We start from the raw sequence: 20,040 nt of genomic DNA, 5'->3' as shown, positions 1-20,040 counted from the left end.
AATAGGCTGCTATTTTTTAAATATTTCTCTTTGAAAACAATAGCATGATTAATTCCAACATTCTTACTTAAATTACTTATGACATAGAAACAATGATACAGTATGAGCAATTATTAAAAACACTTTATTATGTATAATTTGTACATGCTGCAATTTGTGTCATTTGGGGTCATCTTCCAGGTTGTGATGTCATCTACTAAGATTAACTAAATCTAATTTTCATCCGGCCACACCACATACAAAAATACAATTTTCAAAGCAGAAGTTCCCCTTCTTTACACAAAGATACATAAGAGTGTGTCAGATGAATAAGAAAAGAATACTTTGCACATGTATCAACACCATACAAGGCATTATCCTTCACACAGTAACAACTAATGTGTTATTTGGGAACAGCAGGAAAAGAGCCCCTTAACCCTCAGAGGGAAATGCAAACTTTGTTGCTAAAGGCGAACTCCAGAGATGAAGGTGTGGTCCTCTGGGGTGGCAGGGAGGGAAGTAGGGGCAGTGGGGATTTATGGAGGCGGGTGGATGCCTCACAAGCACTTCAAAAGGAAAGAATTGCAGGTGGTTCCTCGGGGACAGTCGCACAGCTTCCCAATCCTCGCTCCTTTTCGCACTGCGCACCGCTCCCCAGCGTGGCACTGAAAACAACACAATGTGTGGTCTTCCCACAAAAGCAAACCCAGGCTCCCAACAGGCACATCTCCCCATCAACACAATGTCTGCCTCTTAGGAGAGATAGATGGAACCTATCACTATCACCGGAGGTCTAAGTATGGTCAGACCTGAAACACAACCTTAAAATTCCAGTGAGAGAACATAAAAAGAAAAAAAAAATTAGATTATTGAGCTCCTCTTAGTTTATTCCACCTTTTATTTTGGGGGGAGGGGGTACATTTTCTAGCTCCCTTAGTTGTTTATCAAGAAGAAAAATAATCAACCAGACATTTTTCTAAGAAATAAACAATAGACCTGTATTTTCTCATAACCTCTGCTCCCGGCTTTCAGACTCCTCATCCCAAGGAAGAGGTGTGTGTGTGTGTGTGTGTGTGTGTGTGTGTGTGTGTGTGTGTGTGTGTGTGTGTGAGAAAGAGAGAGAGAACATGAGCATGTGCATGTGTAGTTCCCCAAGGAAAGTGACAAGCGGGGAATCAAGAATTTTGACCTTAAAACATAGATCAGAAAAACTGGCAGTGCTCCAGATGGCAAGAAGAAAATTAGAGGAATAAGAACTGAGTGGATTTAAGGGCTCTTCCAATTCAGAGAATTTTTCTTGAGAGGAAAAAAGCTCATCTTCAAGAAATGCTCTTTTCCACACAGACCCAAGAGCTGGTTCCTGGCACCAGCTCTTGGATCCTCTGAAATGGCCATTCTACTCTTTGCCCTTAGAAACCAAGGGGCATGATTTGGCGGTGGAATACAGAAGAGCCCACAGAATTCTGCAAACCCATTACCTGATTTAACCCCGTCCTAGGGAGGTCAATGTATAAGACTCAAGGTGGTCTATTTCCTCTCAGAAAAACATGGGGAGGGGGTGATCCCAGAGCCTTACCATGGGGACTTGGCCATACTTCTTCTCATAGATCGGAATACTTTTAGTCTTGAGCTTCTTCAGGACTTCCTGTAGCGCTTCGATCTGCAACACATCGCCCCGGAGCCCGAAGTTGCTGCACTGGCTGCGAGCCCAACCCAGGTGCTCACTCCCAGCCCTAGTTACAAAGAGCCCCGGAACCACACGCACTCCACCCTGGGACTCCAAGGACAGAAAGGGATGTTCGAGGGGTATTAACTTAGCGAGCACTGTCTCACGTACTGACCGCAAGTCCCTTAGACGCTGAGGCTCCTGTTGCTCCGAGGGCCCCGGACAAGAGATTCACTCTACAAACTGCCTGAAGCAGTGGGCTCCAGACGATTTACAGATGTAAGCCTGGGCTTTACGTTCATCTTCCTGCACCCCAACTCTGGCAGTGGGGGTGGGGAAGGAGGGAAAGAAGACGGACGAATACAAAGGAAATGACCGGGCGGCAGCCAAGGGGGATCCGGGAGATACCCACCAGCTCCTTCTCATGAGAGGCATCCTCCACGGCAGAGTAGATGTCCAGGGCTCGGGGCTGGAGCTCAGCGTCCTCCTGGGCCCGGGCGCCCAGAAGAGGTAGCAGCAAAAGCAGGGCGGCACCCAACAGGGCCAGCGGCCGAAGACGGGGGCTCTCCATGGTGCTGAAACTCGGAGCTGCTGTGGCGCGCAACGCTCCCGCCTTTTATAGAGAGCCAGAGCCCGAGTACAGGCAAGAGGGAGGGGGCGACGAAGGAAGTGAGTGTGGAGGAGGGTCCAGGTCAACCGTCTGTAGGCAGCGCTCCGCCACCGCTTGACATCAGTGCCCGCTGGACACCAGGCGCCCACGAACGAAGCTCTGCGCACAGAGCTAGAGCGCAGAGAACAGGGACCCTGCTCCCCAAGTGCTGTCAGCCCCGCGGCAAGGGACGCTCCCCTAGGGGCCAGAGCTGAAACGGAGGGGCGACAGCTGAGGGATGGAGGAGGAGGAGGGGGCTAGGAAATGGAAAATGCCTTCGAGCCAAGGCTCAGGCAGCAAAGTCCCTCCCCATCCCCTAGCAGCAGCAGCAGCAGCAGCAAAGTAATCCACCTCACCAACCCTGCCTTGCCTCTCACTCCAGCCCCACATGTGGCAGCAAGTAGGAGGTGTTGCCTTCAGGCAGGCATGTTTGCTAAGCATTTTACTAGGCACTCTGGGGGATAGGGGAAGGCCAATATAGTAAACATAACAAAGAGAAATCATGACCTTCCCCAGGATGAGCTCTTCATGGAATCTATGCGGTAATGAGAAAAGAAGACAAACAGACTAACTCCAATTCAGAGGCAGTGTGGGGGGCACAGACAGCCCCATTCTGATTCCAGTCCTGGCTCCACTACTTATAAGCTGTGTGACTTTGGGCAAAATAAATAACCTGAGTATCTCTGTCTCTGTCTCTCTTTTATAAAACTGGCATTTAAAAATGAGCCTCACAAGTTATCAAAAGGAGGGAATGAGATTTGGTATGTAAAATTTCTGACCCAGAGCACAATAAGCACTAACCCTCCCTGCCTCTCTTTTTTGAACTGTGAGGCTGCCTAGGTAAGTGGCTATGTGCAGTATCCCAGTTTTTCTTTAGGGCAAATTCGCCATCCTCAGGATCCCTGCTACCCACCACCCACTCCTGATATCCAAGAAGCCTGTCTATAAAGAAAGCAAAGGGAGTGAAAAGTCCAAGTCCCTGATTATAGAAATATCTCCAGAGATGAGAAGTCACTAATGAGCCAGGTCCTCAGTGACTTGGGAAGACTGGTTTTTAAAAGGTAGGGGTCCTTACAGCCTGAATGCAAACCAAAGTTCCTGTAGGTGAGGTGTTGGTTTTCCCTACTTAGACCTGGAGGCTTATCTTAATTGCCTGCCCACCTGGCTTCTTTCACCACACCTTTCTTTCAACCCCTTCTAGCCCCATTCACTTTTCTCCATCCCTATTACTACTACCCCAGTTCTGGACAATTGCCCCAACCTACATTTTGCCTACCTCCAGGTCCATCCCATCTTCTCTTGCCTTCCTCTAATCCATAACTCAAGAAAAACAGCCAGAGCATTTTTACCCTTAAAATACACTGATGGCTTCCCATCTTACTAAGCACTAAATCTAAATTCTTCATCCTGACTTACAAAGTACTACATGATTGGCACCTCCTTCCACTTTCGAGTCCTACCATTCTGCCCCAGGCCCCTCCACTCCAGCCTCAGCAGCCTTCTTCTTGGTCCTCTAACAGGTCAAGCTCATTCCCATTTTGAGGCTTTTGCTTCTTAGCTTACCTGGAAAGGTCACCCTGCATTTCTAAATAGTTGGCTCCTCCTTATCATTTAAATTTCAGTTCAAATGTCCTTGACCACCCAATCTAAAGTATCCACCAATTTATTATCCCACAGATTTATTGCTTGGCAGGTGATATGGGTAACTGGAATAGTTAATACATAATATGTGTCTGCTTATTTCATTTATCAAGTATTTAACTGTTACTCAAATGCACACTGGAAAGCAATTCAAGAAGTAATCTCTCTCCTAATGAGTAGCACACAAATTAACAGCATCAAAATATTTTTCCTTAAGATCAATCTAACTTGAAAATTAATCTAATACCTCCCTCAGGTCCGCCTTTTACACATACCTTTAGATTCTATACAACAAAACTTTAGTGGCAGCACATTTTACTTTTTAAAACTTACAGAGACATATTGGCACTCATTGTAAAATTGATTTCCAGTGATAAAAGCATTCTAAACTGCAGAAGGAAAATAGCCCTAAATAAGGTTTTAGTTCATCCTTCCACAAAGATGGGGATACTGCCAATGCAATAATTTCTCTCATAGTGTGTTCTACCCAGACACAAATAATAACTTTCCTTTTGTGCTACTTCTATTGAAAAATACTCAAAGGTTCAAATCCTACTGATGTAAGGTTGGTGCTCATGTTCATGTAAGCAGGATATTACATTTAGTTGATAGGTTTGGAAAGGGACCCTTAGACAATCCTGTGAAGCAAACCAGGGGTATCTTGGTCATTTAGATATCACAATGCTTTTTTCGTCTCTGAACAGAATTATTTGATAACCTGTCTTTAGGAAGCATGTGGTACAGTAAGACATAGGCCATTTTCTTCTTGAGACAACTTTTGTAAGTGTGAGATGTCCTACAGTTCTTACATCATGCACTGTCAGGAGAATTTATACATTCTTGCTAATTTATAATGACTCCACTAGAAAAGAAAAAAGTCCACCTTTGATGCCCCCAAGCAAGTAAAGAAAAATTTATAATTGGATTTAGTTACTATTTCTCATATCAGATATAGAAAAAGGAAGCAGATCATCTCACAAAATAGAAGCAGTGACCAGCTTGTATCCACGGAGATTTACTGCAGACAAACCTCTCAACCACTCCCCCTAAGATAAACTAGGATTCTAGTACTTTTCTCTCCCTCCCTTCTTCAAATTTTGAGTCATTCCTTTTCCTGTATGGCCCAAAATAACACCTGATCTTTTGGATTGTCATATTGCTCAAATACCAAACTACTTTGTTATCCATTAACCCCCTTTACATCCTTCTGCCAACCAAGTCTTGTTCAACAGTAAAACTTCCTCAGTTTTGGCCAGGAAAACAAAAGCAAAAATAAACAATTGGGACTGCATCAAAATAAAAAGCTTCTGCACAGCGAAGGAAACAATCAACAAAACTAAAAGACAACCTACAGAATGTGAGAAGATATTTGCAAATGATATATTTGATAAAGGGTTAGGATCCAAAATATAAAAAGAAGTGATACAACTCAACACCCAAAAAACAAATAACTCAATTTAAAAATATGAAGACATGAACAGAAATACAGATGGCCAACAGATACATGAAAAGATGTTCAACATCACTCATCATCAGGGAATTACAAATCAAAACCACAATGAGACATCACCTCATACCTATCAGAGTAGCTAAAATAAAAAACACAGGAAACAACAAGTATGGGGCAAGGATGTGGAGAAAAAGGAACCCTCTTGCACTGTTGGTAGGAATGCAAACTGGTACAGCCATTGTGGAAAACAGTATGGAGGCTCCTCAAAAAGTTAAAAATACTTTTATCAGTGCGGTGGCAACCATAACAATGCTCAGGCTTCAGAAGAGGCTTGCTTCCAGTGTCCTCCACTGTGGCAAAAAGAAGGTCTGTTTGGATCCCAATGAAATTACCAATGCCAACTCCCATCAGTAGATCCAGAAACTGATCAAGGATGGGCTGATCATCCAGAAAACTGTGACTATTCATTCCCAGGCTCAAGTACCAGAAAATTACCTTGGCCTGCCACAAGGGTAGGCATATGGGCATCGGTAAGAGAAAAGGAACTGCCAAGGTTCAAATGCCTGAGAAGATGACCTGGATGAGGAGGATGAGAATTCTGTGCGGCTGCTCAGTTAATACCTTGAGAATCTAAGATTTACTGCCCCATGTATCACAGCCTGTACCTGAAAGTGAAGGGTAAACTGTTGAAAAACAAGCATACTTTCATCAAACACATCCACGAACTGAGGCAGACAAGGTGCACAAGAAGCTTATGGCCCACAGATCTAAGACCAAGGAAGCATACAAGCACCGTGAAGAACTGCTCCAGGCCAAGGAGGAGGAAATCATCAAGACTCTACCCAAGGAGGAAGAGACCACTCTTTTGTCTATACACAGTGGCCTCAGCAATTACACAGATCAGTTATTCAATAAAGCAAACCTTTATCTGCCTCAAAAAAATTAAAAATAGGGTGCCTGGGTGGCTCAGTTACTTAAGTGTATGCCTTCAGCTCAGGTCATGATAACGGGGTCCTGGGATCGAGTCCTGCATCGGGCTCCCTGCTCCTTGGGGAGCCTGCTTCTCCCTCTGCCTCTGCCTCTCTCTCGCTCATGAATAAATAAAATCTTTAAAAAAAAATAAAAATAGGGGTACCTGGGTGGCTCAGTCATTAAGTATCTGCCTTCGGCTCAGGTCATGATCCCAGGGTCCTGGGATCGAGCCCTGCGTCGGGCTCTCTGCTCAGCGAGAGGCCTGCTTCTCCCTCTCCTACTCTCCCTGCTTGTGTTCCTGCTCTTGCTCTCTCTCTCCGTGTGTCAAATAAATAAATAAAATCTTAAAAATAAATAAATAAAATAAAGATAAAATTACCATATGATCCAGTAATTTCACTACTGGGTATTTACACAAAAAACACTAATTTGAAAAGCTATATGTGACCCTATGTTTATTGCAGCATTATTTACAATTGCCAAAATATGGAAGGAGCCCAAGTGTCTATTCCTAGATGAATGGATAAAGAAGATGTGATACACACACACAGTAGAATATCACTCAGCCATAAAAAAAGAATGAAATCTTGCCATTTGCAACAACATGGATGGATCTGGAGAGTATAAAGCTAAGTGAAATAGGTCAGTCAGAGAAAGTCAAATACCTTATGATTTCACTTATATGTGGAATTTAAGAAACAAAACAAGCAAGCAAAAGAAAAAAAGAGACAAAAAGAAAAAACAAGCAAAAGAAAAAAGAGACAGACTTTTTTTTGTTATGTTAATCACCATACATTACATCATTAGTTTTTGATGTAGTGTTCCATGATTCATTGTTTGTTCATAACACCCAGTGCTCCACGCAGAACGTGCCCTCCCCAATACCCATCACCAGGCTAACCCATCCTCCCACGCTCCTCCCCTCCAGAACCCTCAGTTTGCTCTTCAGAATCTATCATCCCTCATGGTTCGTCTCCCTCTCCGACCCACCCCCCTTCATTCTTCCTCTCCTGCCATCTTCCTCTTTTTCTTTTTTGTTTCAGAAGTACAGATCTGTGATTCAACAGTCTTGCACAATTCACAGCGCTCACCGTAGCACATACCCTCCCCAATGTCTATCACCCAGCCACCCCATCCCTACCACCCCAACCACTCCAGCAACACTCAGTTTGTTTCCTGAGATTAAGAATTCCTCATATCAGTGAGGTCATATGATACATGTCTCTGATTGACTTATTTCACTCAGCATAACACCCTCCAGTTCCATCCACGTTGTTGCAAATGGCAAGATCATTCCTTTTATTGGCTGCATACTATTCCATTGTGTATATATACCACATCTTTTTTATCCACTCATCTGTCGATGGACATCTTGGCTCTTTCCACAGTTTGGCTATTGTGGACATTGCTGCTATAAACATTGGGGTGCACGTACCCCTTCGGATCCCTACATTTGTATCTTTGTGGTAAATACCCAGTAGTACAATTGCTGGATCGAATGGTAGCTCTAATTTCAACTGTTTGAGGAACCTCCATACTGTTTTCCAGAGGCGTTGCACCAGCTTGCATTCCCACCAACAGTGTAGGAGGGTTCCCCTTAAAAGAGACAGACTCTTAATTATAGAGAACAAAATGACAGTTACCAGAGGGGAGGTGCTTGGGTGGGGTGCCTAAAATAGGTGAAGGGGATTGAAAGTATACTTACCATGATAAGCACTGAGTAATGTATGGAACTGTTGAATCACTACATTACACACATGAAACTAATATAATGCTGTATATTAACCATACTGGAATTAAACTTTTTTTTAAACTTCCTCAGTTCCCATTGATTTCTTATTTTAAAGTGTTTCTCTTTACTTGTGTTCATTGCACTTTCCTCCAGGTTAAACATTATTTTCTTTGGTACACATTAATAATCTCTTAGGTGGCACACTTTTCATTTCTACATTCCACCTGCCCTGTCTCCAGAAGAGAAATGATTGACATTCATCTTCTATTTACTGACTTTCAATCCATAGTCTTTCAAAGTAACTGATGCTCCTTCTGTTCTAACCAAACATCTTTATCACTATTTGGAAGAAAATAATCTGCAAATAAAGGACACTTGGAGCTGATGCTCAACTGGGAGGTGCTGGATATGTAGGAAAGACAATGTGCTTTACAGACAGCCCTTGAAGGAACAAAGCAGAGAAATTAGACAAAGCTTTCCACTAATTTTTTAGATTTTGATTTAAAAACTTTCAATTTCAGGGTGCCTGGGTGGGTCAGCCAGTTAAGCATCTAACTCTTGATCTCAGCCCAGGTCTTGATCTTGGGGTCATGAGTTCAAACCTCATGTTGGGCTCCATGCTGGGTTGGAGCTTACTTAACAAAAAACAACTTAAAATTTCAAGGCTTTCAATTTTTTAAAAATCTCAATGTTCAATATGTTCACAGCACTGCTAAGTACTGTGGAGATTTAAAAAAAAGACACAGTTCTTGCCCTTGATTTTTGAGTCTGATCGTACCCATAAATACCTATAATATAACATCTCAGTGAGGTAATCGTCCTAATAGAGATAGGGAAGCCCCAAGAAGTCCGAAATTAACTAGTGAGAGGAAACTTCATGAAAAAAATGGTATTTGAGGTGCTGGGTCTTAGAGGGTGGGAAGAATTTCAACAGTAAACATCCCACTCTGGATGTATGCAAAGTCATGGAGACAAGGACATCTGGGGAGATTGAGTGGCCTGGGATGCTGGAGGGTATGGTACATAGACCATGTAAAAGGTGGGAAAACAAGACTGGAAGAGGGAGTAGTAGAGCATAAAAGGGAAATTCAGAGCAGCAACAGATCATTCCAAATTTGGCTCCAATGAACAAGAAGTAGAAGCATAAGTGAACGCAAAGGATTCCATCTTTAAAGTAGTAATGCTAAAAGCAAGTTTTATCTAAAGGTGTAGCCTAATAAAAGTAGCCCATGTCAGATACAGGGAAGTATCAGTAATGAAAATATACTTGCCCCAGGACCAAGAAATCTTTGTCTTGTTTCTTTTGCACAGCACACCTGGAGTGCAGCAGAAGGAATGGCACACCTAGCCCACACTTCCTATGCCACAGGTGTCCCATCTTCTCTAACTTTTCTAGATCCAGAGCTCCTAAGCTTGTAGGAAGTGTAGAATTAGTACTGAAGCAGCAGACTAGGATGCCCTAAGAGATGAACTATATGACTTAACAGAGAAAAACGTGAATCCTTCAATGACTGCTCATTGCCTACAATTTCAAGTTAACTTCTCAGCATGGTGTCAAAGTTTCTGTTTGATCTTGGCCCGTATTTCCAATCTCCTTTTCCTCCACTCTCAACCAGTTCTAGCAGATATCTTCTATTATATTTGGCAGGTACACCATACTTATTTCTCACTTTTGCACTGAATGAGAGGAATAGACTAGGTTATGCTACCATAACAAACAACTCCAAAATCTTAGTGACCTGAGAAAAAAACAGATTTCTCACTCATCTTACATGTGTATCAGGGTTAATGAAGTACTGTGTTCATCATGGTCACTCAGGGACCAAGAATGACAGAATAATCACCAGGTCTGACATTGCTGGTTGTGTTCTGGGAAGAGCTCTAGAAAGTCTTGAACAAGCTATTAAAAGCTTTGGCCTGGGAGTCATATTTCACTGGTTTCCAACTCATTAGCCTGAAGAACTAGTCAAATGGCTCAACCAAAGTAAAAAGGAGTGTGTTACCATGCCTAGAATGCACTGACTACCACGTGCACTCTGCATGTTCATACCTCTGCCTTTGTCCATGCCCTTCTCTATGCCTGGAACATCCTCCCATGCCTTGAACATCTAAAAAGCTCATGTTTCAAGACCTATCTTATCTGACACCTTCTTCATCCACTGGTCATCATACCACCAGGTTTACCTTGCCTTTGTTTCCATAAACCTTTATACATGTATTCATTAAAACACCCAACATGCATTATATATTATCATATGTCTATCTCACTAGCTAGACAAAGAAACCCTCGATGGCAAAGAATACATCTAATCACCTTGGTACTCCCAGTATTTAACATGGTACCTGATACACAGATGAGGAAGAGAAAGTTAGGTGCTATGAAAATGAAAGATAATACTCAGACACTAATTCGGTGACCATGCAATCATTTACACAATTTATTACAGAAGACATTTATTGAGCAATTTAAAAGCACTGCCAATTTACTATTTATAAGCACCATTATTACCCTCTTATCAGAAAAAATGTATGCCAGAGAGGGATAAATTTTTTTCACAGGTAGTCAATTTCAGAAGTAGGATTTCTGGGGTACAGACTCTGGCCTCTCTCAACATTTCCTCTAACAATAAGGGCATTTCAGTTGCAAAAAGGAAAATTTATGCCAAGTACAAAACATGGTCTGTCACTAGGAAGAAGGGTATTGTCTCCATAACCTTGTCGTGGACTTCTTCAGTCTTTTTCCCACATACTCCCTATGGAGCAATATAGAAAGAAAACTGGGATAAGATCAAATCCTAAAGAATCTTGGGAAGTATAAAACCTGTTTCTGATCAGCAGTCTCTGGACATGGACATGACTCCTATGCTGGGCAGTGTTTGGCTTTGATGGCATCTAAGGTCACTTTTACAATAATGATTCTGGGACTCTTCTATGCCTCCTTGAAAACTCATTGAAGTGAAATCTATTTATTTTGACATAAACTATAACCTCAGGAGGAAAAGAATATCATCTGGCATGATCCAAAGAGGCAGGGCCTAAGGGCAAAAGTATATCCTATAGGAAAATGGATCCTGAACATGTCCCTCCTTTATTCTTTAGGTAACCTGCAGCCCTGACATCTCTGTACTGTGCATCAGCAGAAGTTTAATCTGGTTCTGTTTTTAACAAAAGATCCATCATGTTGGCCTGACTTACCAGCTAAGTCAGGCCCAATTTTTCCTGCTCTGCAAGCTAGATGTATTGACATTCAGATCTGTGTACCTCCCATCAAACTGCCTCTATAAAGCCAGCCTGGTAAGGCCTCTGAGATGGATGGGCCAGCAATCATTCCTTAAGCTCCCCTAATATTTTGGAAAGCCATAGGGACTATGGTTATTACTCAGGAAGGTGAGATTAGAGTGCAACTTTGAGAAGAATGAAGCCCAGAGAATGGCAGGTTTGCCCAAGGTCATGTGTCAAGCTTCCCTCTCCTATTAAGGGACTACAGGAAAACAGGTGTTTGGAAACCCAGTTTAACTTTATGAATGGGAGTATAGACAAGTGAAGCTCTTATATTTCTATACAGAGAAGCTTAAAGATCTTAGGGAAGGCAATCTCATCAGAAGAAGGGTACAGAGTGGGGGATGTCTTAAAGCTGCATTTACCATAGAGAGTTCACTGATTTATGGGGATCTTAGGGAGAAAACAATGGAGATTATGGGAATATGTTTTAAAAATCCTCAATTTTCCTCAGGGCCTAACACTCCCTTTTCTACCCTTCTCTGGGAAACACAGCTCTTCAATCATACTCTGCTCTCAGGTTCCAGGGCCTCTGTTCACCTGAGGCTGTGGTGTACATCATGGCAGTTTGGGTCTCCTCCACCCCTGAACCACTGTGCGATGGTTTATGTTATAATGTGTTATTGTTCACAAGCATTTGGTGGCCCTCCCTAGAGGAGGATTATACTTTGGACTCCCACAAAAGTATATGCTTTTCGACTTCTGTGTGGCCCTTTGACTCACTTTGACCAATGAAATACAAGCAAAAGTAGGAGGCACTGTTTTCATGGTGAAGCTTTAAAAACCAGTTCATACTTTGCCCTGCTTTCTTTTTCCCTCTCCCATGCTGATTGGCAATGTTCCAGATAGAGGCAGCTCTGTGAGCCTGTGTTATGGAAAGTTCTGGAAGGAAGAAAATGTTGAGCAGAGCTACAACCAGCCTGTATGGACATACCATATGAATGAGGAATAAACTTTGTGGATTTAAGCCACTGAGCTTTTGGGGTCATTTGTTACTACAGCGTAATTTAGCTTTATCAGGCCAACTCAGATATACAGATTACCATACCCACCAACCCATCTCATATACAGTGCTAGTTATCTATGCTGCATAACACATTACCCCAACATTTAGTGGCTGAAGACAACATGTCTTTATCATCTCACCATTTCTGTGGGTCAAGAATCCAGGCATGGCTTAGCTAGATCATCTCTTTCAGAATCAGCACAAGACTGTAATCAGAAGGTGTGATCATAAGGTGTAAGATGACTGGGGCTGCAGTCAACTCAAGGACCAACTGAAGCAGGATCCACCTCCAAGATAACTCAGTGGGTATTGGCAAGGTGTCAGAGAAGTAACCTCTCATCACTTTTGCCATATTCTATTCACTGGGTCCTGCCCTCACTAAAGGGCAGGCAATGACATAAGGCATGAATATCAGGAGGCAGGGATTAATGGGAATGTATTAGAAACTGTATCACAATGATTGCCAAAAAAAAGTAAAATGAAATGAACAAGCATTGAGCAAGAACCTAAGCTTGAGTGGTGAGACAAGAAAGAGAACTGCGGAATTCTATCACTGCGGCTCTGAAGCCCAGGAATGTTAACTATCTTGCCTAGGATATGTAGTTAGCAGTAAAGCCAGAATGAAAATTCAGATCAGCGCTCTTTCCACTAGACAGTCATAAGTGAAAAATTAAATAGCAATACAAGACAAATTGCATTCAACTGAAACAGAAGCTAGGCCATCAGTTGCTAATTGAATTGTCACATAAATCATCCAGACAATGAGTGAATTAAAAGTGCAGAAAGACAAGCTCTTTAGGCTAGGGGCAATCAAAAGTAGGTCGTAATATGAGCTAGACTTTGAAGGGTAGAATTGTTTGAGCAGAAAAGAAGGGAAAAGTGTTCTTGGCAAGTAAATGGCCAAGCTGGGAGTTCTTCAGGGGAACCCTCGGGCATCACACAGAAATGCTGATATCTCTACTCTTTCTGTCTTCAGTCTTAACTCATCAGGTGACACAGATATTTTCCAAACAGACTATCTCTGGAACATTGTGCGTCAGAGGTGAAGCGACATAGAGAGAACCTTCAATTTACCCTTCTTAGGTAAGTGGTACCCAACCTCAGGAAAAAGGATCAGAATCAACTAGAAATTTTTGCTTGGGAAACTACGTATGCTTATACCCCCCCCAAAAATCCTGAGGCACCAGAATGTCTGTGGAGGGGGGCAGTGGAGCTCAGGTAGCTTAAGAAAGTCATCCCAAGTGATTCTGATATAACCCCCTGGTTAGAGAGTACAGCTGTGGGGCTTTTTGCATCATCTGGTGAGTTCTCAGGGTGTACAGTTTGCCCTACAAAAGAACTCCAAGGCCAGGTCTTTTCAGGATGCTAATACCCTCCCTCATAAAATATGAACAGCTCGATAGCTAAACCAGGATGGATTGATGTCCCCTCAATTAAGGGCTTTCCAAGAGTGCTTGATGTACAAAGATAAGCCCCCCAAACAGTAACCTTAATAGTAATTAAGCCTTGGTGAAAGACTCATTTTTACCCACCTTGGACAGATATTATATTTCCCATTCTATAGGTGATAAAACTGATAATTTAAGTAACTGGATCCAGGTCTACAGGCCAGTGGGAAGGAAGTTGGGCCAAACTGTTTACTTTATCAAGTTTATCATTGTTTGAGAAAAGAAGGTGTGAAAAGACAAAGCAAAAGAGAAATAGAAAATAAGACAAAATCTAAAAAAATTTTCAAATATCATAAAAAGACATAACATGATGTCAAAATCCCTATGGTTCCCTGACAAACCATGTCAATTTTTATTGGAAACTGCAAAAATGTCAGGCTGAGTCTCCAAGTGCAAGCTTTGACCTTCCCAATGTGAATGGAACTCTGTTTTATGAGGCAGACCATCAACTTTGCACTGAGGTCCTCCTGTATGCCCCGCCAAAGCTCTCCCAGGAAATCGAAGAGGCCTGTAAGGGCGCTTTGGCTAATGGAAGAACAAAGATCTCACCCTGTGCAGACACAAACCTACCATGCTTCACTGACAAGAAGAGACCCTGACAAGGCATAGCTATTAGCATTTATAATGCTTCTTGCCCAGATGCAAATGTCATTTTCTGCCATTTGCACTGCTGACCAGGGTGGCCCTGGAAGAAGGCATTGTTGATGGACACAGCCTTTACCCAGTGCCCTGCAGGGGGGTTGGAATGGACTGTAACTGTAGCTTTGCCCATGGCAGCGGTCAGATACCCAGAGAGACCAATCTCTCCCAGTGCTTACTAATGAAATTTCTCCTCAGGAGATGAAAAAGTCTTCAAATGAACCTGTCAAGTTCGTTTTATTTTTTTTATCATTATGTTTTCTCTCTAGAGCAAGGGTGTACAAAAAAGAGCAAGTAGCCTCCAGATGCCATCACTTGTTTTGTAGGGATCTTAATATTTGCCGTATGATAGTCAGAAGTCCAAGCATTTCAAAGGGAAACTTTGAAGTAATGCTTTGTTCCTTTCTTGTCTATTCTTTCTCCAGGATTCTGCAAAAACATATCTTAGTCCAGAGGTGTGGACATAGAAGTCCTAAAAGCCCAGTTACATGGGAGTAAATAAGGGTAAGTGAAGGGGCTGCCCAAACAGGCTGGGAGACAGGTAGAAACCAATTTTGCATTCAAGACTTCATAAGCCCATTTCTCTGACAGAGACCCAAGGTTCTAGTGTTATTTATGTGGAAACCCTAAATAAAGTTTCTTAACTGGGCTGCAAATGAGAACCACCTTGGGAGCTTTTCAAACAATACCCAGCATCAGCGATTCTGATTCAGTTGTCTGGGGTGGTGCCCAGGCAATGTCCTTTCAAAGCTCCCCAGGTGGAAGATGGAAGGCTCTCACTCTCCCTGAGCAGAAAGGCCCTCCTAGGGCCTAATGCACTGAACTGAGCATTTGGATCTGTTTCCTTTGTTCTAGCCTAGTGGTTGTAAATCCAGCTATCTATCTAGCAAGTAAGGTAAGGCCCAGATACAAGGCAACAGACAGTGGTAGAGCATCTAGCTTTTCAAGAGGAGATAAAAATTTGGATTTTTACATGAAACTTCCTGATTTTAAAATGTTGACAACTGATTTAAAAGGGAACTCTTTGAAGGTGTGTAAGGCAGGAGCCTTGGTTTCCAACCACAGCATTTCCTACACTGGGTCCTCAGGTCACCTGGGGCAGGGGGGGAATCTCTTTCTTTCTGGGATCAACTAGCAAAACTGAAAAAAGCAAGCATATCTGCAGAGCTTGAGTGCATCCTCCTGTCAGTTGGCCTTCATCATCATTTATACATGTGTCTTTAATTGACAGACTTGGGTTATAGGGAGGGCACAGGAAATCCCTATAAATAAGATGGGTGACCCTGACCCTGAGAGGCTTCACTAGGCCTTAGACAAGAATGTGCCACTGGGAGGGGCACCTGGGTGGCTCAGTTGGTTGGGCATCTGCCTTTGGCTCTGGTCATGATCCCAGGGTCCTGGGATCAAGTCCTGCATCAGACTCCCTGCTCAGCAGGGAGCCTGCTTCTCCCTCTGCCTCCTTGTGCTCTCTCAATCTATCTGTCTCTCTCTTTCTCCTTCTCTCAAGTAAATAAAGTCTTTTTTTTTTTAAGTGTGCCACTGATTCCAGGACTTTGGAGGAAACTCAACAAAAATAAGGAGGGGAATAAGTGAACCCTCAAAAGATCATTGTTGAGGCTTTTTGTTAAGATCACCAACCAGAAAGTATGGTGTATGGAAAAGAGCAAAGGGCACTGAAGCCAGACACTTACCTGCTGTACAGGTACAACGCCCTGTGCTGGCAAACCACACCGTCTTCCAAGCCTCAGATGGTACATCCATCAAATGGACATAAAAATACCTTCTCCATAAATACAGTATGGAGGTTCCAAAAATAAATAAATAAAACTACCCTATGCTCTAGTAATTGCCCTACTGGCTATTTACCCAAAGAATACAAAAACACTAATTCAGAAAGATATATGCACCCCTCTGTTTATTGCAGCCTTATCTACAATAGCCAAATTATGGAAGCAGCCCAAGGGGCCATCTATAAATGAAGAGATAAAGAAGATGTGGTGTACACACACACACACACACACACACACACACACACACACACACACACACAGGAATATTATTCAGCCATAAAAAAGAATGAAATCTTGCCATTTGCAACAAAACATGGATGGAGCTAAAGAGTATAATGCTAAGCAAATAAGTCAGTCAGAGAAAGACAAATACTGTATGATTTCACTCACAGGTGGAATTTAAGAAACAAAAAACAAAGGGAAAAGAGAGACAAACCAAGAAACAGACTCAACTCTAGAGAATAAACTGATGGTTACCAGAGGGGAGGTGGGTGGGGGATGGGGGAAATAGGTGATGGGGAGTAAGAGCACACTTATCTTGATGAGCACTGAGTATTGTATACAATTGTGGTGGTTTTTTTTTTTAAAGACTCTATTTATTTGAGATAGAGAGCTAGTGAGAGAGCATGCATGGGCAGGGCAGAGGGAGAGAGAGGAGAAAACTCCCCAGTGAGCATGGAGCTGACACGGGGCTCAATCCCAGGACTCTGGGATCATGACCTGAGCCAAAGGCAAACGCTTAACCAACTGAGCCACCCAGGCGCCCCTGTATACAACTGTTGAATGACTATACTGTACACCTGAAACTAGTATAACACTGTACGTTAAGTATACTGGAATTAAAATTTAAAACTTAGTTAAAAAAAAAAAAACTTCCCCATAGAGTTGGAATGGTGAGACAGCATGAATCTGAAGCACCCAACACATGCACTGCGCTAAATTCCCAATCAGAAAAAGCATCCGTTTTCATGCCTTGATAATCTAATTAAAACATCTCAGAATTCCTATTGTTGAAAGTTCTCCCAAATAGATGATTTATTTCTAAATTCCCTTTGTTTATCTGCAACAGCAGCAAGCACACTTTCCTTCCACATGTGTGAACACAGGTGACAAATGCCTCCTTCCATCAGAGCTCTTTCTTCCTTCCAGGATTTCAGTACATGGTCCCTGTCACCCTCTGAATTCTGCTCACCCTTCCACAATACTTCAAGTATTTCACAGTACTACTGTATCACCTGCCACTCAGCATGTCACAATGTAGAAACACCATGACAGAGTTGTCTGCATATGGTCACCTGACATAGTTACCCTTGGGGAAGAGGCTACGTGTTATGCATCTTTTCATCTTTTTCAAATATAGAAATGTCACCCAGGAGACCAAAATGTCACTCAAGGCACTTTCTCCCAGCCTCTTTCTGCCAAGCCTCATCTTGCCTCCAGCATCTGCTGCAATTTCTGAAATCACCTTTCCCATCTCAGTGGGCTTTGCACTCTAAAAAGTAGCTACAGCCATGGCTTACCTTCCTCCACAACATCTGTCTATATTCAATTTATTTCCATAAACATGCAGGGACTTCTATCTCCAACCACTCTAAGGCCCTGAGGAGGAAGAACTGAGCAATACACAGCCCTTTGCCGGAGCTTCCCACAGTATTAAGGTTGTATATCAAGTTGCTTGAAGGGATGACAGCCCATCCATGGTTAGGCAGCTTTTTATTAATATTTCTCTGTTCTGTGTCTTTTTACCAAGACATCCACCTGTGATTCTGATTCCCTGCCCCGGGAATGGAGCAGAAATGGCTATTAACTCATTAACTGATTATTTTATACAAAGAGTTTTTACGTCTACATGGATCTCAAAGGAGAGTAGGATATGCTACCCCAAAATGTGCCATTGGCATAAAGATTATTCAGGTAAGACTTTGAGCTGAAAGCAACTGAGAATCAATAGATACAGGATATATCTGCTTAAAAGCAAAGCACAAATTTCCCTTTGTGAAAGTGTCCCCCACCCCCTCCTGTGTCAGGAAGAGGAGAGTGACCCTTATCATAAAAGATGGAGAGCCAGCACCAACATGAACTTGCAGAAACAAACCTTAATAACATAGCCCTCACCTTCCATTAGTTTCCCCCATGTACTCCCTAGCTGCTTCCACACAGTTTATTGTCTGTTGAAACCCACACCCTCTTTCCTTTAGTAAGAAGGGTAGATAAGCTCCTGAGTCTAAAGAATTCTTTGAGTTTCACTTTTCTGTGAATTCCCATGCAAGTAAATATTCATAAAAATTGTGTGCCTTTTCTCCTGTTGATCTGTCTATGGTCACATTTGCAGGGCCCCACTCACTGAACCTAAGAGGGTAAAGGAAAAGTTTTTCCTCCCTCACGATTCTCTTCAAAGCAGACATTCTCAGGGATGGTATACTAATACTCAAAACCTAAGGGCCTGGAGCCCTTTCCTGAAAGGTTCACTGTAGTTTAACCATAAACGACTGAACCCTATGCATGCAGGATTGTTGACTGAGAATTGCCAACACTTATTTGCCCTTAAGCAATGACTATGTTGCTGGGAGTGGGATGAGGGGACATCGAACTATGACAATCAGTGTGAGATGAGATTACAGAGGAGGAAGACACACAACTCCCCACATTGGAACTCACAAGCTGGGCTTCTAGCCCCCTTCAAATCCCATTCTCCAATATGGCAACCACTTAGATCTTTTTTTTACGCATGAATTGAGTCTTCTTGTTCCCTACTTAGATCTCTGGAAGCCTTAACTCTGCACTCAGAACAATTCCTAATTCCCTTCAAGACCCACAAGATGCACCTGGTCTTGCCACCCCTCCCCATCCTCCAGCACTTGTTTTATGAGCATCTGCTAGGCCGCAGATCTCCACTAATCTCATCTCATCTGTGCCCCCCCCCGGACCCCCACCTACTCCCACACGTTTCTTCTCATCTTCTAGATCTTTTGCTCTAACGCCACCTCATCCAGTCCTTCTCCAGCCACTCAAAATAGCTGCCTTTGTTATTCTTTATCACAGATTTCCAGTTCTGGACATGAACAGACATTTCAGCAAAGAAGACATCCAAATGGCCAACAGACACATGAAAAAGTGCTCAACGTCGCTCGGCATCAGGGAAATCCAAATCAAAACCACAATGAGATACCACCTCACACCAGTCAGAATGGCTAAAATTAACAAGTCAGGAAATGACAGATGTTGGTGAGAAAGTGGCAATGCAAGCTGGTGCAGCCACTCTGGAAAACAGTATGGAGAGCCCTCAAAAAGTTGAAGATAGAGCTACCTTATGACCCAGCAATTGCACTACTGGCTATTTACCCCAAAGATACAAATGTAGTAATCCGAAGGAACACCTGCACCCCAATATTTATAGCAGCAATGTCCACAATAGCCAAACTATGGAAAGAGCCCAAATGTCTATCAACAGATAAATGGATAAAGATGTGGTATATATCTATAATGGAATATTATGCAGCCATCAAAAATGAAATCTTGCCACTTGCAATGATGTGAATGGAACTAGAGGGTATTATGCTAAGTGAAATAAGTCAGAGGAAGACAATTATCATATGATCTCACTGATATGAGGAATTTGAGAAACAAGACAGAGGATCATAGGGGAAGAGAAGGAAAAATGAAACAAGACAAAACCAGAGAGGGAGACAAACCATAAGCGACTCTTAATCTCAGGAAATAAACTAAGGGTTGCTGGAGTGGTGGGGGGTGGCGGGGGGTTGCTGGGTGATGGACATTGGGGAGGGTATA

At 42.7% G+C, this 20,040-nt stretch overlaps 1 protein-coding gene and 1 pseudogene across 1 annotated transcript; one reads left to right on the top strand and one right to left on the bottom strand.

Annotated features, from left to right (window-relative positions):
• On the bottom strand, positions 1–2,582 carry CARTPT (CART prepropeptide). Its single transcript, XM_027606632.1, has 3 exons — positions 2,058–2,582; positions 1,556–1,639; positions 1–644 (listed from the first exon to the last, which is right to left on the bottom strand). Exons 1-3 carry the CDS (start codon positions 2,214–2,216, stop codon positions 537–539), a joined length of 351 nt encoding a protein of 116 aa, XP_027462433.1. The 5' UTR covers positions 2,217–2,582; the 3' UTR covers positions 1–536.
• LOC113928546 lies at positions 2,215–6,331 on the top strand (annotated as a pseudogene).
• Positions 6,332–20,040: the final 13,709 nt, after the last annotated feature.

This window comes from Zalophus californianus, chromosome 5 (genome assembly GCF_009762305.2).
Source record: "Zalophus californianus isolate mZalCal1 chromosome 5, mZalCal1.pri.v2, whole genome shotgun sequence".
Taxonomy (NCBI): domain Eukaryota; kingdom Metazoa; phylum Chordata; class Mammalia; order Carnivora; family Otariidae; genus Zalophus; species Zalophus californianus.
The sequence above is the reverse complement of the archived record's forward strand: the minus strand, read 5'-3'. Positions and strand labels throughout refer to the sequence as shown.

What these genes read in the sequence shown, in the direction of transcription:
- CARTPT (XM_027606632.1), bottom strand. Translation starts at nt 2,216, where the DNA reads ATGGAGAGCCCCCGTCTTCGGCCGCTGGCCCTGTTGGGTGCCGCCCTG. An exon ending in CCTCTCATGAGAAGGAGCTG is followed by an intron (nt 1,640 to 2,057) that starts GTGGGTATCTCC and finishes GATGTGTTGCAG; the next exon opens with ATCGAAGCGCTACAGGAAGT. An exon ending in AGTATGGCCAAGTCCCCATG is followed by an intron (nt 645 to 1,555) that starts GTAAGGCTCTGG and finishes TGTTGTTTTCAG; the next exon opens with TGCCACGCTGGGGAGCGGTG.